The 26,009-nt window shown below is 34.1% G+C and overlaps 2 protein-coding genes, 1 long non-coding RNA gene and 1 pseudogene across 6 annotated transcripts; 3 read left to right on the top strand and 1 right to left on the bottom strand.

The window, feature by feature from the left end:
• The first annotated feature begins 2,420 nt into the window (after nucleotides 1–2,420).
• Nucleotides 2,421–5,238, top strand: LOC107958746 (transcription factor bHLH68). The gene is made up of 7 exons (XM_016894595.2): nucleotides 2,421–2,976; nucleotides 3,088–3,394; nucleotides 3,624–3,698; nucleotides 3,779–3,844; nucleotides 4,103–4,168; nucleotides 4,295–4,357; nucleotides 4,665–5,238. The coding sequence occupies exons 1-7, from the start codon at nucleotides 2,699–2,701 to the stop codon at nucleotides 4,809–4,811; spliced, it is 1,002 nt and encodes a 333-aa protein (XP_016750084.2). The 5' UTR covers nucleotides 2,421–2,698; the 3' UTR covers nucleotides 4,812–5,238.
• Nucleotides 5,239–7,969: 2,731 nt separating this feature from the next.
• LOC107958747 (putative E3 ubiquitin-protein ligase LIN) lies at nucleotides 7,970–14,662 on the top strand (annotated as a pseudogene).
• Nucleotides 14,663–14,831: 169 nt separating this feature from the next.
• Nucleotides 14,832–22,574, top strand: LOC107958748 (peroxiredoxin-2). Of its 4 annotated transcripts, none has more exons than XR_001700716.2 (4): nucleotides 14,841–15,031; nucleotides 15,148–15,618; nucleotides 15,856–16,594; nucleotides 17,501–18,788. XR_001700716.2 is itself a non-coding variant. In XM_041112839.1 (4 exons), the coding sequence occupies exons 2-4, from the start codon at nucleotides 18,282–18,284 to the stop codon at nucleotides 22,409–22,411; spliced, it is 492 nt and encodes a 163-aa protein (XP_040968773.1). In that variant the 5' UTR covers nucleotides 15,482–15,618; nucleotides 17,501–18,281; the 3' UTR covers nucleotides 22,412–22,574. The 4 variants fall into 4 exon arrangements, 3 of the variants coding, with proteins under 3 accessions (XP_040968772.1, XP_016750086.2, XP_040968773.1); XM_041112839.1 differs by lacking the exons at nucleotides 14,841–15,031; nucleotides 15,856–16,594 and adding an exon at nucleotides 22,155–22,574 and having other exon boundaries at nucleotides 15,482–15,618; nucleotides 17,501–18,436; nucleotides 18,690–18,769; XM_041112838.1 differs by lacking the exon at nucleotides 15,856–16,594 and having other exon boundaries at nucleotides 14,832–15,031.
• On the bottom strand, nucleotides 18,817–19,564 carry LOC107958750 (uncharacterized). The gene is made up of 2 exons (XR_001700717.2): nucleotides 19,433–19,564; nucleotides 18,817–19,135 (listed from the first exon to the last, which is right to left on the bottom strand). It is a non-coding gene; the product is annotated as an uncharacterized lncRNA (long non-coding RNA).
• Nucleotides 22,575–26,009: the final 3,435 nt, after the last annotated feature.

Genomic DNA, 26,009 nt, shown 5'->3' with positions numbered 1-26,009 from the left:
TCTTATCAAACTTTCATAATAGCTAATTTTAGTTATATAGTTTTAATTGTTTTTTTTAAGCTACAATACAATATTAATAGGTTTCAAGCCAAGAATTTGATGAGAACTACAAGTAAATATGAGATTTATTTTACTAATTAATTTTTTTAAGAATTCATCTTGAAAATTTGATAAATTCATGAGGGACCATTTGTGATATTATTTCACTTTTAGTCCAAAACATAGAAACAAGCTATTCTTATGCTCAATTAAAAGAAAAGAATAATATCACAAATGGTCCCTTGTAATTTTATTACAATTTCAAGATAAATTGAAGTTGGGTGCCCCAGGTGCCGAGTTCAACTATTTCACTAATTAATCTACAATTCCATCTATTTTAATAATTAATTTTTATTTCATATATATGAAAAAAAAGCCTAATAATTAGGCCAGAAAATGAAAAAAATGTTATAATACCATCAAGTAAACAAGCCTAATTTTTTTTATATTTCTTTAAAAAAAGGGGGAAAAAATATTCATGTTGGAAATTGCAATCATTCTGTTGAAGGCCCTGAGGGGCGAGAGCTTGGCATAGGGGTATCTATCTAAGCCCTAGACATTGACCTCTTGAAAAGTGTGGCGTGTCGGTCCTCTCGCGGTCACGGGCGGCTCACATTTTTTCATTCATTTATCCCACGTTTAGCGGTTTACTATTTTATTATTCCAAACACACCCTCCCCTCTATTTTCCTTCAGTTTGTTCATAATAATAATAATAATAATTTCCTTTCCATCATCATGACGTCATTTTCTACCGCTACATATACTCTACTCCCAAACATTCTACGTATAAAATATTTTAAAATATATAAATAACTTTTTTTTTATATATAACCATAAGCTTCTCATCTATTTCTACGTTTGAATTTAATCCGTATTTAAAAATATATATACGTATAAGAATTTTAAAAAGCGTAAATATTTAACTTTTGATATTAATATTATGTTACAAAGTTAACTGTCATTAATTATTAACCTTAACTTTATTTTGATATTTTATAAAAAATAAAAGTTAAAATATGTTATAAGTCTTTACATTATTTGAAAATTTAAAAAATTAATTTTGTATATTTTATTTTCAAGAATGCAATTTCTCTAGTAATTAGATTTTAAAATTCAGGTCAAATTATTAATATTGTTAATTTTTTTATTAAATTCAGATTAATTACAATGTCATTCTTTTAATTGCACGGCTAACAAGTAAGTTTTTTTTATTTCAAAATATAACATTAAAAAATTAACAAAAAAATTAACAGTGTTAAGAGTTGGTCCTAAATTTTGAAATTTAAAAAAAAAAGACTAAATTCTAAAATCTTGAAAAATATTGAAATTTAAATATTACCTATTTAATTTATCCAACTTTAATTATTAAAATATGAAATATTGTTTCACATGTAAAAAAATATAATGATGTATGATTATAGGTTATTAAGTATAAGAAATTGTTATTTAAAATTTATTGTTTTCACTAAGTACACAGATAATGAATGCAATAATTAGATGTTTGTTTATGAAATGTTGTTTTAATTAATACGATAGTTAGCATTTGGATTTTCCAAAATGTCTGCCCTCATTAAGCAACATTGTAGCTTATTCAAAACCAAAACACAGCCAGCAGGAAATTGGATGTAGTAACCAAATGGATAATGTTTGTAAGCTCATGATTAAGGAAACCACTATATTAAGACAAGACAAATCAAATCTTAATTTCAACTTAGAAATCATACTTGCCCATACCCACACCATGGATTGTGATGTAGAGCAACCTATGTAGCTACCCCTCTCTATTTCCATATATATTTCTTTTATGTAATCCATGATTTTGTGTATTAATTAAACTATATTTTATTTATTTATTAAAAAATTGAATGTTTAATTTTATTATAAATAGGTGTAGAGGACAATTGTTTGTACCTACAATTTTATACTTTCGTCACTATTAGGCCAAGAGATTGTTAACATTGAATGTTCAAATTTGAACATATTAAAACATAATTAAAATTGTAACAATATTTAAATTTGATAAAAAAATATAAAAATTAAATTATTTTTTAAAATTTATTCATAACATATATAGGTGAATAAAAACTTAAGAAGTCTGCCTTGCCCAATAATACGAATGTATATGTTTTTATGTGTAGTAATCGATAGCAAATTAGGTATGGGTAGACATGATGAAAAAGGGTGTCCCAAAAGTTGTATTAGCTATGTAGGTTAATTCTTTTAAATATGATTTGAGGTTGTTTTATTGAATAATTAGAAATTGAGAATTGCTTCTACCTTTTTCTTTTCTGACCCACTTTGAGATAAAGCAAAAGCAGGGCCAAAAAAAAAAAAGCAATGAGAGTAAAGAAAAACATAAAATAAAAGGAGAAAGAAAAAGGCAATGCAATAAAGAAATCAAAGAAAGAAAAAAACAAAGTTTTCCCAAAAACCTCCATTGATTCAAATTCCTTCAAGTAAATACACCTTTAATAAATAAATAAATAAGGAGTGGGAAGAAGAGCTCTCAAAGTTTCTACAAACACTTGTTTTGGGAGAGTTGTAGTTTCATAAAAGGGAAAGTGAAAGGAAAACCAGGAGGAAAAGAGAAAGTTTTCTAGTGATCATCATCATCATCTTCTTCTTCTTCTTCTTCTTTAGATAAGATTCATAAGGCCATGAACCGAGGTGTGTTGCAGAGCTCACCAGTGCAGCAATTGATGGCCGGAAACCCTAACTGGTGGAACATCAACACCATGCGCCCACCAACTCATCATCATCAACAAGCAGCGGCGGTGGCGGCAGCACCTTCTTCTTTCTTGCATCCTACTCCCACTACTTTCTTCCCTCACACACCCACTTCTTCTTCTTCGTCTTCTTCATCTTCTTCACTTCCCGTTCCTTCTTGGCATGATAATAACCAGGAGCTTCCTGAGTCATGGAGTCAACTTCTCTTGTAACTCTCTCTCTCTCTCTCTCTCTTAAGAAAGCTTTGTGTTATACATATGTACCATGCATGTTACCGGGTTCAATCTTTAATTTATTACTGACGAGTGTTTTTTTTTAGGGGTGGATTGGTAGGAGAAGAAGAAAAGGGGGGTGATATAGGACAGTTTCAAGCGTTACACCAAGTCTCAAATGCTAATTCTGTTGTGGATGTGAAACAAGAAAACTCTGCAAGCAGCTATGTGTATGGACATGCAGGTGAAGATTTTCATCATCACCAGGCGAATAAACCAGCTTGGTTTCACCAGATATCGTCAGCTGCTTCATCACCTAAGTCCAGTGTCACAAGTTTCAGCAGTAACATGTTGGATTTTTCAGGCAACAAAGCTGAACATGGGAGGCAGCCACAGCCAGATCGGTCTTCTGAGGTAAGAAAGAGGGAGGAATAAAAAAAACAAACAAACAAAATCGAATAAATAACATTTTTCTGCTGATATATATTTGAAGTTTATATTAAAATTCATAGTCTATTGTTGTAGTTTGGTAAAGTACAAAGTACAAACTGCTGGTTGATATGAATAGTGTTTAAAAAAAAAACCAGGTTTGTTGCAGATTGCTGTAAAATCAAAAGTCTCATCTTTTCCTTCTTCTATGTAGTGTAACAGCACTGCAACTGGGGGGCCATTGAAGAAGCCTAGGGTTCAACCTTCTGCAACCCAATCTACCTTAAAGGTAATGTTCAATAAATAAATATTCTTTTATCGATCGAAGCAACATATTTTAGTGACCAAAAATAATTTATTTATCAACAGGTGAGGAAGGAAAAATTAGGAGACAGGATTACATCACTTCACCAGCTAGTTTCTCCATTCGGGAAGGTATAATATAAGGTGTAATCAATGAAGGCTCAAAAGTTTAGATTTTTTTTTTTTTGCAGATTGATTGAAATTAATGGAATAAATACATTTATATTCTTTATGCAGAAAACCTATAAAGAAGGTCTTTTTTTTTTCTTCCTTTACTTCAAGCACACACAGCGAAACATAAACAGAAAGAAAGCCATTAAATACGACTTTGAAGGTTTAAAATGGTGTGTGGTGTATAATATATGCTTTTTTATTTTATCTCTTTTGCAGACTGACACAGCGTCTGTATTGTCAGAAGCTATTGGGTACATCAGATTCCTTCAGAGTCAAATTGAGGTGATGTTTTTCTTTTCTTTTTTGCAAACAACCATGAACCAGCAGTGACAGTGATAGCACACACACTGTTTAAAGTTTCATTCAGCCTCTCACAATTAATTTAATTCCCTCTCTCCCTGAAAATAGGCTCTCAGCTTACCTTACTTGGGCAGTGGATCAGCTAACATGAGGCACCAACAACAACAATCTGTAAGAAAAAAAACTACATCGTCCTTCCCAATAAAAATAAAATCTCTCTCTGCGTACGTGGAGAAATAAGATAGTATTTATTGCTTAATGATTACATAAAATGTTTTGGTCAGGTAATAATTAAGCTTTATTGGATCCATTACCTCAAAATGAAACTTGGGGGGAGGGAATTTTGAAAGAGAAAAGCTTTATAACCAATAAAGATTACAAGTGTTAAAAGACGTTCTCAGCTTTATAGATTACTTTCTTATTTACTATGCATGATAAAAAAGTTATTTATTTATTGTTTTGTTTGGCCATTTTGAAGGATTGTAAAGAAGAAGCAAAGAAAGACCTGAGGAGTAGAGGGCTGTGCTTGGTTCCAGTATCATGCACGCTTGAAGTATGGAGTGGTGACAATGGAGCTGATTACTGGGCACCTCCACCTGCTCTGGGTGCTGGATTTTTCCGATAGGAGAATTACTAGGCTTTATTTAGAACTATTAGAAGAAGAAAAAAAATAAAAAGAAAAAAGATTAAAAACACAAGAGATCTCATCATTGATGAAAAATGATATAACATCATGAGCAGTCACTCTTCGAATTTTTTTTAATTAAAAAAAAGAAAAGTTTTAAGGCTGATTGCTCATGATGCTATACAAGATCTTTCTTTCTTTGGAGTATTTCGTCGATCATGTTGTGTGCTTAGCTCAAGCCTTGTGATTTGTAAGAACTATCTCTCTCTTTCTAATTTACTACTAATTAAGATTTAAGCTTAGCTGCTAAACTATTTGCGTTTAGTTATGTATGTATATCCACTAGTATGAATTTGACTGAAATTACCAGATGTATATTGAACGTCAATTCATCAAATATTATATTAAATATATTGCCCTTTTTCTATCTTAATATATTTACCTATTTGATTCAGCAAATATATATATATTCATATTGTGTGCATTGTGATACTGTAAATTTGGATATGCTTAAATTTACCATGCACATATTATTTTATTTTATAAAATTTTGATAACGAGGCATTGGTTCAGTTGACCAGGGTGGAGACCTTGAACTTTAATGACTCAATTTCAAGTTCTATTATTAGCAATTTCTACTAATGAGGCTTAATCCCACCATTTATATATATATTACGTATGAGGTTTATCCATTATTAGATACATGTTTATATTTGTAAAACTTATCAAAAATTTTATGCGATAAATAATTCGTACGTAAGAGCAAGATGGATTAATATACAAAAAAAAAATATTTTCTTTGAATAATTATTTTTTATTGAATTATGCTGTATACTTTCATAATAAAAGAATTAGGGTTTAGATATTAGTATTGTTTACATTATTCTTACGATTTGTTTATCCAGTGGCCTTAGATAGCGACAAGAATTCAGGTGACTAGGTATGTAATTTTGACATGAAAGAAGAAAAAAAATGAATACGTCATCATACATAAGCTAAGATGGAACATAATCAGTTCAACAACACAAATCATTAGTATTAGTCTTTTCTTTTTCCACATGAATTGTCAAGACGCGGAACACGTGTCATGCGTGAATGATTCTGTCCCATGTGGCGCATGCATGATTTCATGTCAACATGATGGAATGTTACACGTTGGCATGGCGTGGTAACTTGCATTGTGCCAATGTCCACCATACTCTTCAACAATTTAAAATTTAATTCCTCTATTTTTGTTTTAAAGAATTTAGTCATTCAACTTTTTAGATTTAAAAATGTAAGTTCATTATAACATCATTTTTCTTGATACATAGCTACCAAAGTGACTATTTGTTTATTTCAAACTGTCAAACCAATAAGTTTAACAGAAGAAGTTTAATAAGATTAATCATTAGACTATAATTTTGAAATTTAAAAAGTAAAATGACTAAATTTCAAATATATAAAAAGTACAAGGACTTTTTGCAATTTTAACCAAAATTAATGCATCATACACGTCTAGGAACGTGTCCCTTTATTACCTTCTATTAAGCTCTTGGGCAATTTTAAAGCCCATGCTAGATAGGCCCAAAATAAATAAAAGATATAGCGATACATGCGGCTTTCTTGATCCAACCCACCTCTCCGAGACCCATTTTGATTAACCCTGAAAACACCATTGGAGAACCCTGCTGCATTGAAATACTAGTATGGTTTATTCCAGGAGCCGGGTTTGACTTTTTTAAATCAAAATTGACTTGTAATTTAAAATAGTATTAGCCAGAAATTAATCAATTGATGTTCCATTCCAGATTCCTGAAGAAGCCCTACCCTAGCGCTTAATTAATTAGCTTCAGATCTGTCAGTTCCATCATCTAACAATGAAGGGAATCTTAATTAGTGTTTGACTTTATTATCACATTCCAAGAACCTCTTACTTAACATGTAAATGTGATTTCCGTGTTTGCAAAATATGTAATTAGCTAGAGGTGTTTGAGTTATCAATTCACTTGAATTTAAGTTTTTTAATATTTGATTCTAATAACTTGTGAGTTTAATAGAATTTTTTATTTTTAATATATTTTTATATTATAAATTTATATATTTACTCTTATTTTATAGAAATAGTTTAAATATAAACGAGTTTATATTTAAATACAAATAAATTTAATAAATCTTGAGTTAGAGTTTGATTACAAAAAGTTGATAGATGAGGTTAATCGAATTCAATCTTAAATAGTTTGATTAAATCTCAAACGAAATTTGAACCTATAAATTGGTATTCAATCGAGTTGGAGTGAGTTGGAGTGAAGTATACATACATTTATTTTCTCCATTGTTATGGGCACATCAAACTTTACCCATTGTTACCTGATTATGTGAAGCATGTAGTAGAGTTTTCAGATTAATTAATTTGTAAATGGATCTGGTAGGAGAATAACTTTGGTTTTCTAAGGTCCAATTGGAATCGCAAAGGTTGCTGTTATAGTAAATGTCAATAATGATAGTAGAACGATAGCAAAGTAATAAGAAAAAAAAACATAAATTAAATGCGGAAACTCATTTGAAAAAAAATCATGGGTAAAGGAGTAAAGAAGAAGAAATTCATTAATGTTGAAAAACGAATGATACAAAAAAGTTTTTACTACATTTATTTAAGGGTTGAAAAATCCTATTCTAATCAAAGTCAAATAGTAAAAAGTATAATTTTATACGGGTTTCAACTTGTACGGTATGGTCCGTACCGCAAGAGCTCCCTAACCTCACGAATCCTCTTATTTTACTACTATATTTATTTTTTTAACAAATGACACGATTCGGGTTATACAATTTTTAACAATTACCTTGAACCAAAATGGTAAAGGATATTATAAATTCTCTACGTCCCATTTTGGATAACAGGCAAGGCAATATATTATAAATATATGGACAAATGTAATCGGTTAAAGGCTGTGGGTAAGCAGTGAAGACGACAAGCTGAATTCATCAGCTCAATCAAAAACAGCAGCAACTTGCTACACTAATAAATTATCATTAACTTTCTGTATGACCCAATCTTTAATCCTGCATTATTGATTGATCTTTAACCAATAATACTAATTAAATGAGAACTAATGCAATGTAGGCAATCGGCTGAAGTGCTGAGACATGAAATATATGCGAGAAAATTCCAAGTCCAACGAAGGAATCTTAATCCATTTTTTTTATAGCCCATATCTAACATTCCGAGTCTCGTGCTTTGATCATTGACACAAATGGAAGAACCTGCTTCAACGCCCGAGATTGGAAGCAGTCTCCGTACGCTAGAACCTCGTTGCAGTGAGGCCGGCCTGGGCGGCAAAGAGGGGGGCTCTTCTTCTTTGTCTTTTATTTTGTATTGCATAAATAATCTTCATTTTTAAGCACTAAAGTTTAAATGACAAAGGACTAATCGGTCATTTTCGCAGGGCGTTCTGTTGTCTTCGCGGCAGCACAAAGATTTAGGTATTTCGGTTAATATCATCATCATCATCCCTTGTATCTAAAACCTCACTTTGAGCGTTTTACTCAAAACATAACCGTTACGGTTAAGCAATATCACCACCGCACCGTCATGGGAACCATCGCCACTACGTCAACCCAAATCCTCCATCACACTACCTCCTTCACCTCCGAAATCCTATCCCAGTCCGACATCCGCCGTCAAATTTTCTCTACCTTACGTTGCAAGCTTTTGCCCTCCGATCAAATCACACTCAAACCTTAAAGCTCGCCGCCGAAACTCTAGAAAACGCCATTTCCACATCTAACGCCGCCATCCAATCCTCCTCTCTCCGCGTTGCTGAAAAGCTCCTCGTTTCCTACCCCGAAACGACCTTCTCTTCTTTCCTCCTATCTCTCATTTACGCTTTGTCAAACCAACCCATCAATTCCTCCATTAGTCTTCTACAAGTTTTCTATTTAGACCCTTCAGTAGCTCGATCAGAACTAGCACCCACCCTTTCGAAGACCTCTTTCTCGTTCATTTCCTACCCGTTCTTCAACGGTTCAACGAACAAAGATCGACCATTTTGTCATCCTTATCGCAAAATGCGAATCACGATACAGACGATTATTCCATAAGTGATGTTTCGGTGGTCGTTCCATGGTCTAAATTGCTATCGAAAATGAGTGGTGATCAAGCTTTGGAGTTGAAAGAACTGGAAAGAAATTACGAAGAGGTTCTCGACGAGAATTGCAGGGTTTTCGCTAAGTATTTCAAAGAGATTCTAGCAAATAATGATGAAAACAGATCCGTTAATCCGCCGGATTTGGTGTTTAAGCAATCAGAGAAAAGTGAAGAAGTAGACTATCGTGAAGAAGATGATGACAACGTCAAAGCCAAGGAACTTGGATTGAAAAACGGACGGTATAATGTAATATATTTTGCTGTAGCTTTTAATTAATCAACACCTTGATTTTATTTAATGTTCATGACCTGTTCATATTTAGCTATAGTTATAAACTATAGACTTGAATGGTAACCCTAAATTTGCTCATTTTTGGTCAAAACTGGTGAATTTTCTTTGACACATTCAAGTCCATGTTTCATTTGTTCGTATATATATATGCATTTATTTATTTCATAAGTGTATCCTGACCGCGTTTTTCCGTTGCAGTGTGTGTGTTTTGACAGTTTGGCTTATTATATTATCTTTGAATCAGTCAAGCAAATACAGTATGCTTGTGCAAAAAGAAAACAAGACTTGCTTAATAGTTTATATTATATTACTGTTTTTAAATCCACTTTTCAATGTAAGCTTTTGTTCGACCGCAATGCATGGAGGATTATTATTGTATTGGTGTGGCATAATAATAGGCTAACACCATTGACAGTGGACCCCTTGAAAGCTTCTTTAATCTGGAAATATTATGGCTGAACCTTGGTTTTCTAATTACCCCCATTTTTTAAAATGTTTATTTATTTATTTATTATATTGATTGGATTATTTCAATTGACTGCTACTTCCAACTTGCAGGAAAAAAAAGTGATTTCCATTTCTTGTTTCAAAAATTAAAAATTATACGATCTGAAAATGGGTTAATAATTCTTTGCCATTTGGGTTCATGGATAGATAATAAGTTATAACTTTTCAGTGTGAAAAGCGTAGTTTAGTGTCTGAAATATGAATTCAATTTGACAAATCTTTGCTTAGTCCTGTTTGTTGCTGTCATGCAGCCAATATGGGCTGAAGGAGAAAGATCAGTTGAATTTTCTCGCAGTAGCAGCAAATCCAAGTCTCCACCGTTTTATCCTCAAAGAGTGTCTGTAAATGTCCTTAAAAGACAAAATTCTAGGACACTGACAACATCGCCCACTTCAATTTCTGATTCTGAAATGGAGTCTCTTTCCGAAGACAATTCACCCAACTCTTGTTCATCGGAATCTGATGCCGATATCGAGGTAATCTACTCGTTACAAACAAGAAAAAAACAAATCCCCACCCTTGGACTGAAATAACAAGGCTATTTATTTTATAGTTTTGTAAAATATTATGTTTGTCTTCTTTGTAGGAAAATGACAAAGAAAGTGCATTGTTGGAACATGGAAGTAGTCCGACACGGAAACAAAAGCAGCCTGTCTTTGCTGATTCCAGTCGGTAAGTAATATTGGAAAAAAAGAAAAACTTGATTAGCAATCGTCTTTTACATATTGTCTACTTGAGTTTCTGGTATCTCCATCAGGTCTCCTCATTATCTAATGGCGGATAATGGTAACCCTCCTGGCACTGGAAAACATACACCCCCCAAGGATTTTGTTTGCCCCATCACAAGTCATTTGTTTGATGACCCAGTCACCCTTGAAACAGGCCAGACTTATGAGCGTCGAGCAATCCAGGGAAGGTTGGATCGGGGAAACTCGACGTGCCCCATCACCCGTCAGAGTCTTCATAGTACTCAGTTGCCTAAAACGAATTATGTCCTCAAGAGGCTCATAGCGAGCTGGCAAGAAAAGAATCCGGGTGCAACCCCCCCGCATCTGTCCCAGAATCAGCAAGTTGTAGAAACTGATCATCATGAGCGAATGGTGAAGCCAGTGGTTCCTCCTTCAACTTCTCCTAATAGTGTCATAAGCCAAGCCAACATGGATAGAACCATCAATGAGTTACGCCAAGCGATTACCAGTCTTTGTATGTCTGAAATTCTCAAGGAATCGGAGAGGGCTGTTCTTCAAATAGAGAGGTTTTGGCAAAACATGAATATAGAGCCTGATATTCTAACTATGCTCTCAAAACCGGCAGTGATCAATGGATTTGTGGAGATCCTTTTCAATTCAGTGGACCTCCAGGTGCGGAAAGCCACCTTTTTTCTCCTGTGTGAACTGGGTTCAAGAGATGAAACTGTGATCCATACATTAACTCGAGTCGACTCCGATGTCCAACGTATTGTTGCTCTGTTTAAGGAAGGTATGGAAGAGGCAATTGTGCTTATATATCTTTTAAGGCCTTCAATCAATGGCCTCGTGGAGATGGATGTAGTAGAATCCCTCCTATCAGTTATAAAAGGGAGAGCTGATGATTTGTTTAAAATGTGTTTGAAGCCAAAAACAGCTTCAATTCTATTATTGAGACAAATTCTACAGAGCAATGAAGAGAACGTTGTAGCTTCCATTATCAGCACAATTGTTTCTTCAAAAGTGATTGAAAGAATTGTTGGTAGCTTGGAAGCTGAATGGGCAGTTGAGAGGCTTGCTGCAGTTGGTATCTTGAGAAGATGCATACAACAAGATGGTAAATGTAGAAACACCATAGCTGATAAAGCTCAGTTGGCACCAGTTCTGGAAAACTTCATGGCCACAAGGGATGAAGAACGATTCGAGATAGTTTACTTTCTTTACGAGTTAGTCAAATTAAACAGGTACATTCACATTCCTTGCTGATGAATAATTGAATCAATACTTGCATGAATGGAATCTGATTATAAAGTTTTCCCCAGGAGGACATTCAATGAGCAAATTCTCAACATTATCAGGGATGAAGGTTCTTTTAGTACAATGCATGCTCTCCTAGTTTATTTACAGACAACACTTCAAGACCAGAGTCCTATTGTGGCTGGTCTTCTACTCCAACTTGATCTCCTGGTTTGGATCTGTCTCTATAAGCTTTCTAGGCTTTCACAATAGCTTATATTGTTACATTTCAGTAGTAAGTACTATTTTGCTCTGCAGGTTGAGCCAAGAAAGATGAGTATTTACCGCGAAGAGGCGATAGATACTCTCATTTCATGCCTCAGAAATTCAGAATTCCCAGCTGCTCAAATTGCAGCTGCAGAGACAATTGTATCACTGCAGGGAAGATTCACTACCTCGGGGAAGCCCCTCGCACGGCCTTTTCTACTAAAGCGTGCCGGACTTGATAAAAATTATAGAAAGCTCATGCGGATGGAGCAGCTACACAACAATCCTGGAGATTTTGAAGATATATCTGTGAGTTTTATTTTTCTAGTTTCGCATATTGCACCTATTACTTGCTTTTCATTCTTTTCTTTTTTTTTTTTTCCTTTTTGTCACTTTGATTGAAATGGTATGGACAGGAAGAAGAGAAGGCAGCTGATGCTTGGGAAAGAAAAACAGCGTTTGTTTTAGTAAGTCATGAATTTGGTTTGGTTTTTGAAGCTTTAGCAGAAGGGCTAAAGAGCAAATCAGCAGAGCTATGTTCCACTTGCTTTGTGGCAGCAACATGGCTAGTATACATGCTTGGCGTTATTCCAGACACCGGAATAAGAGGAGCTGCCCGAGTCTGCCTACTCAAGCACTTTATATCAACATTCAAGTCTTCAAAGGACATTGAAGACAGAACTCTTTCCTTGTTGGCTCTCAAAAGCTTCATTCATGACCCTGGTAGGTTCTAATTTTTGCAGTAAAAAAGATCGATTCATACATGCTTTAAATGCTAGCTAACTATGCAAGATTATCTGAAATTCAGAGGGACTGCGTGATCTGTCTTCCTACATGAAGCACATTTTGAAAGGTCTAAGAGAACTCAGAAAATCTTCCTCGCTGGCACTTGAAATCATGAAACTTCTCTCTGAAGGACAAGATTCCAGTGCTGTAAGTTTGTTAAACTTCCAAATCAATAGTTCCATTAAAAAGAAGGGTGAAACTTGAAAGTATCGAAGCAAACTTATCGATTTCTGTTGTGCTACAGGAATTATGGAATCATAAAGAACTAGCTCAAGTAGACTCTGCTGAAAATGGAGAAGTGTTGTCAATTGTTTGTTTCAAAGACAAATTCTTTTCAGGCCATTCTGATGGAACTATAAAGGTAACCCTTAGCTCTGCTATTAAGTTTCTTAATTCCAGTGACAGGAGGTTATCAAACTTAGAGTTTTTACTGTTCTAATTTTTGAAGGTCTGGGCTAGTAGAGACAGCATTCTTCATCTTGTCCAAGAAATTAGAGAACATACCAAGGCTATTACAAGCTTGTATGTTCTACAATCTGGGGAAAGATTATATAGTGGTTCACTTGATAAAACTACAAGGGTATGTATGCTCTTATGTTGCTTCTAGATTACATCCAATGAAGGGCTAGACTGATGCATTCTATTTGTAATGTGCAGGTCTGGTCCATTGGCAATGAACAAATACATTGTGTACAAGTACATGACATGAAGGATCAGGTTCATAACTTAGTTGTTGCCAACAGCATTTCATGCTTCATTCCCCAAGGAGCTGGTGTCAAGGTAATAGGATCATTTCATACTTCATTCTCTTACCTTTCGGCATCTTAAGGGGAAAAATGGAGTTTAAGCCTTTTTCCTTACCCTTTTCAGGTTCATGCATGGAATGGACAATCAAAAGTATTGAATCAAAATAAATACATCAAGTGCTTGGCTCTTGACCGTGGAAGATTATATTGTGGATGCCATGATAATAGTATCCAGGTAAAAAGCATCCAGCTTCTGGACACCCTTTTTCTCAGTCATTTTTGGTATCTTAATGAAAAGAAATCTTATTTTTCAGGAACTTGATTTAGCATCTGGAACACTAAGCACCATTCAAAGTGGTTCTAGAAAATTACTAAGCAAAGCACATCCGATCCATGCACTCCAGGTTCACAATGGACTGGTATATTCAGCCAGTACTGCCTTGGATGGAGTAGCTGTGAAGGTACCTTTTCTCTTTTCTGCTATCCCTTCCCTTCCATCTTCATTTTGATGACAAGCAACGGCTTTTTAACCTTCTATTAATTTTTTTTGTTCCTGCAAAGATTTGGAGCACTACAAATTATAACATGATGGGATCATTGCCAACTACTTCAGAAGTGAGGTCTATGGTAATAAGCTCAGAGCTGGTATACTTGGGATGCAAAGGAGGAATTGTGGAAGTTTGGGACCTCAAAAAACAAACTAGAATTGAAATACTGCAAACAGGAACTAATGGTAAAGTTCTTTGCATGAGTCTTGATCCCAATGAGGAAGTTTTAGTTACTGGAACTTCCGAAGGCCGAATTCAGGTAAAAAAAAAAAGCTCCTCTTCTTCAAACTTCAAACATTCATTGAAGTTGAATCCTTTGGATTAATTGCCAAACCTTTATTTGCTCTGCAGGCATGGGGATGGAGTTAAAAAGCTGGAAAAATGATTTAAGGAAAAACGCTTGTAAAGTATGGAGAACACATTGATTATAGAACAATAGAAGCAGAATAATTCCACTGGAAATGTTTATACCCTTTGAGATCCCTTGGGAAAAGAAAAGTTCTTGTAATTTGCATGCAAGTTGTCATTCGTTCTATGATTTGATTCTTGACTTGCATCAAGTTGAATTGTAAGTTTTGGTCACAATTTGTAATTCTTTAGCATTGTACTGCATACATACATAAATTCATATAAATGAATACTGTAAATTTGTCCGGATCCTTAGCATTATTGGATGAAAATTCCAAAATTTCTGGAAATGGCAATTTAATATTTGATGAGATATTGAAGTGATTATAATTTTTACCAAAATAAAGTGATTATAATACTAAATAAAACACTGAATAAGTTCTCAATTATTAAATCATTGAAAATGAAACATTAACCCACCATCGATAAAAGCCCACGAACAAACCTTGCCGCTCTCACTTTTCAAATAGAACAATTTTGTTCATAAATTGAAAAAGGGAAAAACCCCACGAAAGGAACTAGCAGAAAATGGATTCTATAGTTTTAGCAGGGCAGAAACTAAAAGGGTTCGCTGAAGGCTTGGTTACAGGCCGTGAATCTTCATCTCGCCGCAATCCTGTATGATAAGTCCCACCCCCCTTTTTTTTTACTATTTCTTTTTTCTTTTCCTCTGTTTTCTTCTACTGATATTTAGCCTATCTTGTTCTGTTTTTTTTTTTTGGGTTGGTTTAAAGATTGAAATCTTGAAGCGGCTACAACGAGAATCATTTTCAGACTTGATGAAACTCCGAGACAGACAAGACAAAGTGGAACGTTTATTTTCATTTTACAAATCATCCAAGGGGAACCCATTCCAAGAATCAAGTACCGTTTTGAGAGGGGAAGTTGATTTTATCGGAGCCGTATTGCTTATGTCCAGGGTTGATGAGGAACACTGGGGTGGGATTGGTCGGGCAGGAATTAAAACTGGGGTTGATACCAGGTTTAGATTTGAAATAGCTGTTGGGGATAAAGATTCTGTTGGGATTGAATTCGTGGCTAATCAGAAAAGGGTTGCGAGTAATGATGGTGATGTACTTGAAACTCCACTTTCCCTATCTAAGTTGTTTTATAAAGCAAATGCTGCTAATGAGTTTTCCGCCATTGCAATTCCAATTGGAGCTCAGGTTAAAGATCTAGATGTCGCCTCGGACTATTCCCTTCAGGTACAATTAACTAGACCTCCCATTATACCCAGGTGTTTCAAGTTTTAGCCATTGCAATTTGAATTGAATTTTGCAAACCATGTGTTGTTCATTCCATTTTATAGAGTTGCACTTATTCATGTGAATTTTACTTTAATTACTGATCAGACTCCATAATTGATATAAACTTTTTAAGTTTTTGTTGTTTTCTTGAACTCTTTTTTTCTGTATCAACCTGTTTCTTTTTGTGTTGTTTAGGAGGAAAAGGGCCTCACTGATTTATCATTGGGGCCACCCATGTTGCATCAACAAACTGGAGGTGCAATTGGGGTGACTGTGAGAATGTCCAATGTCATCGCTTCCTTAGCTCAATCAATATCTGGAATTAGAAATGGACATTGCTTGAGTACTTTTGGACAAGTTGTTTGTCTACTTCCATTAGGATTGAAACTTTCACTTTTAGGCCTTCACCGAGGGCCTAAATTAGCAGGTCATAACATCCATCTTGGAGCCTTTGCTATTCCAGTTGGATTTTCTAGGCCTTTTGGAGATGCTGGTTCAAGGGTTGAGGCATCTGCTCCACCTTTGACACCAAACATTCCAGAATTTGGATCTATTGCCCTGAAGCTGGATTCAGAATTTGATGAATACAAAAGACTTTCTGGTTGGATTGAGATGAAACAAGCAAATCCAGAACATTTAGAATGGGCTGTTAATTTCTCTGATTCTTCTGAAGATGGGTATGGTTGGGGTACAAGTCTAGGTGGAATTCTTGAAGGTCCAGGAAAATGGGGCCACTTTCAGGTTGAATCCTACGTAAAATTTAACCCAAGTAAAAGATTTAGCTTGAAACCAGGAGTTGCATATGTAGTTAGTGGAAGTACCCAAACCCTGGCCCTTGTGCTTCGGTCTAACTGGTCCATATGATTGTATGTTTAGGAGGTTCTAGTTTTTCTGGAAGGCCATATGTTTTGGAGAAGTTCAATTTTCTCTTCAGGTATATATAGCTTGCCATATCTACCATGTTTTAGATAAATTGATTGATAAGTATAGTTTTGCCAACTTGTTTGAGCCATTTCCTTGTCATTTTAGATAAGAACATGCTTTTCTGGATAATACTCCATCTTGATGTCAAGATGTCTAAACAATCTAACATGAATTTACAGTTTGATTTGTTATGCTAAGGAGACATTTGAGAAGGTTGCAGCCTTGAGCATTTAAGCACAATGATCTTGCACCTAGTGAATAATGAAAAAAAGTTCAATTCCGTAGGAGCAAACTTGTTACCCCTTTGATTTGAAAATTTTTGCCTGCTCCAAGGACTTTCTTGTTGGTTCATACTTGATTGAGTTCTTGCAACTTCACTAGGATCAGTCATAAAGCTAATTGTTAAATTTCTTTTGTTGATTACTATTTAGTAGAACAAAAAGAGATTGACAATATGCATGAGAACAATCAGAGAAAATTACCATATGTGATCTCATATACTTTACCAGGAAATATAGGTTTGATTGAATATTACAAAGCTTTATCATGGAGCTTATATTCCAGGTACTGAGTTTTCACTCCTAGCTTGTTGCTTGAGGAATTTTAGTCAGGTATTAATCACAGATATTATGAAACGTTACACATCATATATATGATCTTGTTTGTGGTTGAAACTTTAATAGCAATAGAAATTACTGATAAGATAGGATATTGTAATTGCACCAGCCGAGCTGGTGCTTTTGTGTTATTCTGGAGGCACTAGGTCATGTTGCTTGACCATGTCCTAACCATTTTGGCAACCTGAACAATCGAGTGGATCTTCGATAGCTGCTTCAACTGGTATTATACTTTGGGTGGAATTGCAATAAAAATTTTATTGCTGCTGTTGTAGTTTGTATTGATGATCTTTTTCCAGTTTCATGTTGTCCCTGAACTCTTCCCAAGTCATAGTAGCGGCAGGGAGGATCAATCACCTAACCTTGTCACCAACAAGGTGGCAAACATAAGATTCTGATGGATAGGACGACCCAAAATGTTAAAAAGAACTGAATGCAGCAACGGAGAATCCAAGGCATAGACAGTCATTGATGATATTCTGATGAAATGTCATCTATGACCTGGTAGTCCAATACCTTTTTGTTTGTCTGGTTTCATTGTTCTGTGCATAACAATTGTGGCTTCAGGCCTTGCAAAATTTGAGATTTCAGGCCTATCTAAATCATGTGTGGTTGATTTTAATACTAACTGTTGATATAATTGAGTGTAATGGTTGAATGCTTAGAATCAAGAAACTTTTACCTAGTCAAAGTTGATTCAAGGTTGTTTTGTTTTGTTTTAAATTTGGGTATCTTTTATTAGATTATTTCAGGTGTCATTTTCAATTTTCAATATTCAATATTCTCCAAATCAGGTTTGGATTTGAAATCAAATATTTTGCGTAATTATTAGTTGACACATTCAAAATAATGAGATATGCAACCTTAATATTTCGAGCGGGCAGTTCGTGAATAAAGTCAACCACACCAAAAGGATATTTCAGTACACTTCTGAAGCTTCTTATTACGTTGCTTGGACGATTTGATAGCGCCATCAAAGGACTAAAACCCTATAAATATTTTCCTCCGAGCCTTCATATATCACTTTCCGATCAACTGCCTTAGCAACCGACTTTCATCATCACCTTCAATTTTTATCCAATGGCTCCGATTGCTGTCGGCGACTCACTCCCGGACGGTACTCTCTCCTACTTCGACGCAGAGGACAAGCTCCAGCAGGTCTCCATACACTCCCTCGCTGACGGTAAACAGGTTATCCTTTTTGGCGTTCCCGGTGCCTTTACCCCTACTTGCAGGTAAGTAATTCTCTATTTTGTATTTGCAGAGATCCGCCTGAATGTTTAAAATCTATTTTGTTGCTGGAAGCATCACGCTCCATCTTGTAGCGTGACTTATTTTGATTTCATCTAATGCATGCACCTTTTTCTGAGCAAAAGAAGAATCTTCTTATCGTGTTTTAACAGTCTTTATCCGATCAACGGAGCCGATTTTTAAAATTTTCTTCTAGCGGATACATTTATGGAGAGTTTTGAGTTGGTGTAAATGCAGCTTGAAACATGTGCCTGGATTCATCGAGAAAGCTGCAGAGTTTAAATCCAAGGGTATTAATGAGATTATCTGCATCAGTGGTAATTTTTTGTTCCTTAATATTGTTTTCTAATTTTATACGGTTTTGTTTTGATTGAATATTTAATTAGCATCAAATCATTCTTTTTAACCTTCTATAAATAATTGTTAAGCCCAATTTATGCCCAGGGCCCAACACATTTAAAACCCAAAACAATTAACTAATTAAACCTAACTCAAGCTCTAAGCCCAATACACCCAATAACCCAATACCCCAAAACCCACCTAAACCTAATGAAAAAACCCTAGCAGCAACATCTCTCCAGCGCTGCACACCCGAAGCAGCCCCCCTCCCACACACTGCTACCCACCTCCGCATCGTACGCCGTTACTCGCGCAACCCACGGGCTCCGTGATCCTCGCCATACCTACAAACGTACAGTAGCAAAACATTTGTAAAAAGGGCTATAAAAGCCCTCGAAAAACACTGTAAAGAGGACCTCTTTTTTTTTGTCTATGAATAGAGAATACAAAATCAGTTTTTTGAATACTAAAACAGTGCAAGAGAACACACTGAAACAGTCCAAACAATCCGGGCAACCAAGCAAAAACCTTATTTTCTAAGGTCTATTTCTTTTTTCCGTTTTGTTAACTATATTTATTTATTCATTTTTTTAACATATACGTATACATACTTTTTAAAAAAAATAAAAAATAAAAAACACCTTTTTCCGGCCGCCGTACACGGCTGCCGGCGACGGCGGAGGTGGCAGGCTGGAGCCCTCGCTGGAATTCCAGCACCTGCAGAGAGAAACAAAGAAATAGGGGGTTAGTTTTTTTAAAAACCAGAGAGAAATGAATTTTTTCAAAGTTTTTTGCCTTTTATACTTAGGTGAAGCGACGTCGTTTCATGGCCTTCAAAATGGCCCCAATCGTTTTGGGGCCGACCCGATTTTGACCCGACCCAGGGCCTAGGATTTGCGTGTTTTTGGACTGAGGGTCTATTTGCACCCTCAGTCCTTTCGCTTTTGAGGCCGTCTACAATTGGGCCCTTTCGAGTTTTGTTATTTACAATTGGGCCCGAATATTTTAATTTGGTCGCGTTTTAGTCCCGTTTTAAACTCAGCGCACTGGAGGGTAGGGAAATTTGCCCTCAGACCCCTCCCTCCTTACTTGCGTGTGCATTTTGGTCCCCTTATCTCCTTGTTATTATGTTTTCACCCCAGAATTTCATTTTTTAATTCAATTAAGCCCTGTTTCGATTATTTTGGACATTTTTACCATAAAATTGATTATTTTTAGTATTATTATTTTTATTATTACTATTTTATTATACTTTACTGTTAATAGTTAATATTATTTTATTACTAATATTATTTATTATATTCTACTATTGTAATAGTTCGTACTATTTGTTTTTATTAATATATTAAATAAATATTTTTTTTACCTATGCATATAATTTCCTAAGGTTTTACCATATACTTATGTTTCTTTGTTTTAAAATTACTACAATATTAAATTCAAATACTTCTAAAATTATTTTTATATATGTACGCACAACGTTATTAATTGTTTCATATATATATATTTTATTATTGATTCCATATTATTCTACTTGTATATTGTATATTGTGTATTTATTATTTGTTTTTTTAAATTATTTTTCCTAATTATACGTATACAACTATTATTTTTTGAAGATCCCGTTTTAAAATTATACTCTGTTTATTTCGACTATTTTCTTATTATTAATATGTATATTATTAGGAATCCTTTTTCCTATTATCTTCTGTTTTATATATTTATATAATTGTTTTTATTTCTTTTGTTTGTACCATTATTAACATGTTACTACTACCATTTTTATTATTTGTCAATAAACCTTTTTTGCTACTATGTTTTATTGTTAATATGCATCGTTTAGTTTATTATGGTAATGTTATTTGCATGTGACATACTATTATTTTCGTTTTTTTAAATTTTAATTGCCCAAATTCATTTATTCACAGATTTATTCTCAATTGTTTTTAAAATAATAGAAATGTTCGGTATTTAAAGAATTCAAATGATCGTGCCCTAACGTACTGGGTTTCGTTTTCTTTGTTTGTTTTGAATATCAGAATATCCTTTTACCGGTTTACTCTCAAAAATTTTCAAAATAAAGGCAATGTTCGGTATTTAAAGAATTCAAATGATCGTGCCCTAACGTACTGGGTTTCGCTTTCTTTGTTTGTTTCGAATATTCGAATATCCTCTTAAAGCTAAAACGCACGTTAAAGGCAAGATCACATTTGAGGGTCAAAAATGTTGTGTCCTAACGTATTGGATATAATGTTTTACCTCAAGGTGAGATGGTATTTAATACACATTTGACTTACCTGAATGTTTTAAAAGTCAATAAAAGGAGGATCGCATTTTGAACTCTGTCCAAATCTTTAATTTTCAACATTTAAGACACTAATTAATCGATTAAGCATCAATTTTGGGCGTGTCGAGGGTGCTAATCCTTCCTCGTATGTAACCGACTGCCGAACCTGTTTTCTTAAAATTCGTGGACCAAAATGTTTTATAAGGTGGCCCAATTACACCTCAAAAAAGGATTGATGGCGACTCCTAACTTTCGTTTTCAAAAGTCGATTTCCGTTTTCAAAAATGATTAATTTTAATTGAAATTGGTTTGATATAATTGTAATTTAAAAGAACGTTAAATTATTTCTTGGTTGACAAAAGGTCCTTAGTAGTGGCTTTGCTCCGTATGATATCAATTGCAATTCCCTTTAGTTATAAAGTATTTAATTTAAGTTTTTTTAAATATTTTTTTTTACCTTTGACCCCCTAAATTGCTATAATTTTGTTTTAGGCCATTTATACCAAATTCATAATTTCGTCCTTAGTTTTTAGGACCTTTTTTATACAATTTCTAAGTTACTCATGGCTTCCTCAATCCTCTACTTCCTAGGAGGATATTACCTGTTACAACAATAATAGTATCCATAAAGGTACTCAGCAGGCAATTCCTTAAGAAATACTAATCGGTAGCCTTAAGGTTATGTTCAAGGAAAGAAAATTGCAATTAAACACGCTTCTTCTTGAATTTAACAAAAAAAGTGCTCTAATGTAAAAGCGTTTTGTAAAATACTAGTAAATAAATAATCTCCAACTAGTCCCTAAAAAGTTCTCTAACTGGTGTTATCCGCCAAATCCTTGAATAATTAAAATATATCACTAGATAACATTCTCTTTGAAAAGTACCTAGTAATAGTAAAATTTATAGTTTATTTGGTAAAAAAAAAAATCAAGCTTCCTATACTGATTACAAGATTTGGCTTTAGACTTTTCAATAGAAATTCAATTATTTGAAAGGTATGAAGACTTGGGTAAGGTTTTGATGGTTTACAGCATTTGTAAAATCCAGTAATGTGAATTGGGTCTTGAATTTTGCAGTGAATGATCCCTTCGTGATGAACGCATGGGCCAAAACTTACCCGGAGAACAAGGATGTTAAGTTCCTGGCGGATGGTTCGGCAACATACACCCATACTCTGGGCCTTCAACTTGACCTAAGCGAGAAAGGGCTGGGCACTCGTTCCAAGAGGTTCGCTCTCTTGGTTGACAACCTCAAGGTGAAAGCTGCGAATATTGAACAAGGAGGAGAATTTACCGTCTCTAGTGCCGATGATATCCTTAAAGCAATGCTTTAGAATTGCTTTTATATACGGAGGTCATCTTGTTTTAACCTCGGAATTGCCGGCCATCTTCGTAAACTCTCCTTTTGGTCTTTAATCTTTGTAGTTTATACAACATGGATTTGTTTTATGTAGAAGCACTTGATGGTTATGGCAATAACAGGTACCTTTTCATGCATAGGGTTTTCGCTTTTCTCAATGTCATCAGTTTTTCAGTTTTCGATTTTTGGTTTGATTGGTTCAACTTATTTGAACATTGATCTAATCAGTTCATAGAGTAAAACTCTAATTAAAAAGAAAAAATCTCCCATCTCTCATTCGTTTTCCACTTTCTATTTACTCTAATAATAACATTTTTTTTACTGTAATAAATTTAAAAAAAAAAACCTAAAGAGAACAATTTGACTTTGTATTCTCATAATACAACCTGACAGATTGGCTCGAATTGTGACATTTAGCATTTTACAAAACATCCCTTTCTTTATCTTTTAGTTCCTGCATTTTATTTCGAAATCACAAATTTAAAAAATAATCATAAATATTAATATTATTTCATATGTATTTTATCATACAATTTATGTTAAATTTAAATTTCAAACTTTTTGTTTCCCCTAAATTCAAGTTACCAAACATGTACTTCAGTGGGGGTGGATAACCTCAAATCCAGGAAGACTTTTTGTTTATGGGGTGAATTTGGACACTACTTTTAGCAACGATTTGTCAACCTCCACTGTAAGTTTGGTTTAAGGCAGCTCCATCCTTGGGTCATATAAGGAACAGTTATATCCTTACATTAATTTTTTCTTTGTGATAGGAAACATCATTTTTAAGTTCCGCCAACGTTCAAAGTTGGCACAGTTCAGAAGTAGGTTGAAAAGAACATGAAAAACTGAACCCTGCACATTCCAATTAATGCATATCAACGAACATTACCTTTAAACTTAAATGCATCAAAACACAAATTCGCACGACCCCCAAACCAAAACTAATGATTATTTCAAATCAAATTGATTATAATTTATTTGTTACAAAAACATGAAAAAAGAGAGCAGGGAAAGAACCTCTTGTCGTTTGCAATAGTTTGTGCGTTTATGTTGAATATGAACAAAAGAGACAAGACGGCACATTACTTATGTTGGTGTAATAATTTGAATGAATTGTCTAACGTCTCATTTATTTCAAGAAATTTGTTTTTAAATTTGGGGGATTTACAGAAGAAACCATTTCTTTTTAACTGTTACTCACTACTGTGTTTTGTTTTTTTAATTGTGGAGCAAAGACATTTGATGCTGGTTTTTCTGCACCAATGTTTTGGGGTTCAGGCCTTTAGAAAATTATGTTGCTCTGCCCCTATCATAAATCTTTAGGTTCTTTCAAAGGGGCTAGTTTTTAATTAGGGTTTTAATGTTTAGGTTAAATAAAAAAAATAGAAGGGATTTAAAAAAAAACAAAATAAATAGAGGATTAGGAGCATGGTGTCATTGGTTACTTTATATATAGGATGGATTATCATATATAACATAAAATTTTCCTACCAATTCTTTCTAGTCAAATCTCTTGATTTTCCATTATACCCTTAAGAAGTAGAAAGAATTACAACCCTAATTATAATTAAAATTTTAACAAATTATGGATTAAATTAGTTCTATGCGGTCATTTTCTATTCTTTCTATGTCGTAAGGTTAAAATAAAAAAAAATATTTATTGCATTCCCAATGTTTCTTTACTTTGTCATCAATAAAATTTTGTCATACAAGTATTTTTGTAATACCCCTACCTGTATTCATTGCCGGAATAGGGTACGAGGCATTACCGGAGTTTACGAATTAATTTTTTTTATTCAATATAGCCCTTTTATAAATATCTAACATTCCCTGTAATATTAAATCGAGACCAATCCACATCAACCAAATCAATTCAACATATTTTCATGATAGATTCATGCATTTATATAAGATAACGTCATCACATATCTATAACCAGGTTTGTTAACCATACTAATGGCTAACTTTACATTCATTTCACGTTAACATTTACTTTGTTAGCTTATACATGCCATTGATTTCCATATACCGAAATCCTGAGGTTGACAGTGTGATGTTTCTCCGACCAAATCCGACCACCGAGCTCTTAACACTACAAAATAGGGAAAAAGGAAACGGGGTAAGCACTTTGTGCTTAGTAAGCTCATGTAACAATAATTATACTTACCTAATATTTTCAATACAATATAATAAACATTCACATATCCATTCAATGCATTATTACCCTAACATGCACAAACTCAACATTCAAGTTAGTACAATAATTTCCATGTATCAATAATATATATATACCATGATTGATGTACTCATCAATACCATGATTTTCATTCCCTTATTATTTTTCATATTTATCCTGTTGAATTTATCGGAATTTCGATGGATTTTCAGAGGTACACTTTTAGTGTACAATTCCGGGTCCGTCAATTCATATTCACGTGCGCACATTTCCATTTCAGAGAGCACACTCCCGCGAACCTCAACCTTGCAGCGGGATTACCAGTCCAGGCTAAATCCCCTGCAATATAAACTCATAGAGTATTGTCGGGATTACCAGTCCAGGCTAAATCCCCTGCTACAATTACTCTAATGAGCTTGGATCTGAATTACCAGTCCAGGCTAAATTTAGACCCTAATTCGGATTACCCGTCCGGGCTAAATCCATTTTACACATATTCTTCGGGAGGGCTATATCAGGATAGGATCACCCGTACGGGCTAGATCCTTTTTACCGTCAATTCCTTTTCAGAGATCCATCGAATTTTCCTTTCATTCAATCGGGATTTCTTCCCATTTTATCAAATATATCAATGTTTCATTAATTTTCATACAATGAACACTCAAATCATATTCACATCAATAACATACAATCTCAAGCATTTAAGAATATAATTCAAGTTACACGAACTTACCTTGATACTTGTTTGTAAACAGTAAAAATCTATTAATCTCGAACTTTTTTCTTTCCTCGATCTAGCTTAGTATTTGAATCTTTTGGTGCAAAAATTATGAAATACCAGCTTAGAGAACCCTCCTATGGCGTTTTTAGCTGCTGGAATTGAAGAGAAATGAAGAGAAATCTAGATATTTCCTATTTAGTCCTAGTTTTATTTAGTTAATTTTGCAATATTCCAATTTTACCCTTAATTTATCAATTTTTCTGCTGATTTCATACCCTTGCCGTCTAGCCCAAATAACTTTTGGGTCTAATTGCCTTTTGTATCCTTTCTCATTAGACTAATAAGCTATTTAATCACTCTAGCAACTTTTACACCTATTACAATCCAGTCCTTTTCATTTAATTGACTACCCAAACATTAAAATTTCCTAACAAAATTTTAATACCACATTAATAACATTTTATAAATATTTATAAAATTATTTTTGACTCGGTTTTACGAGATAGAGGTCCCGATACCTTATTTTACCCAATTTCTTCAATAATTTCTTTTTCTAACTAATCACTAAATCGATAAAATTTTCCTATCAATATTTTCATACGATTTTCCTATCATATAAATTTTCAAGCAAAAATATTGAAATAAATTTCTCTTTAAATGGATCTATGGTTA

The sequence above is a fragment of the Gossypium hirsutum genome, chromosome A05, assembly GCF_007990345.1.
Source record: "Gossypium hirsutum isolate 1008001.06 chromosome A05, Gossypium_hirsutum_v2.1, whole genome shotgun sequence".
NCBI lineage: Eukaryota > Viridiplantae > Streptophyta > Magnoliopsida > Malvales > Malvaceae > Gossypium > Gossypium hirsutum.
The sequence above is the reverse complement of the archived record's forward strand: the minus strand, read 5'-3'. Positions and strand labels throughout refer to the sequence as shown.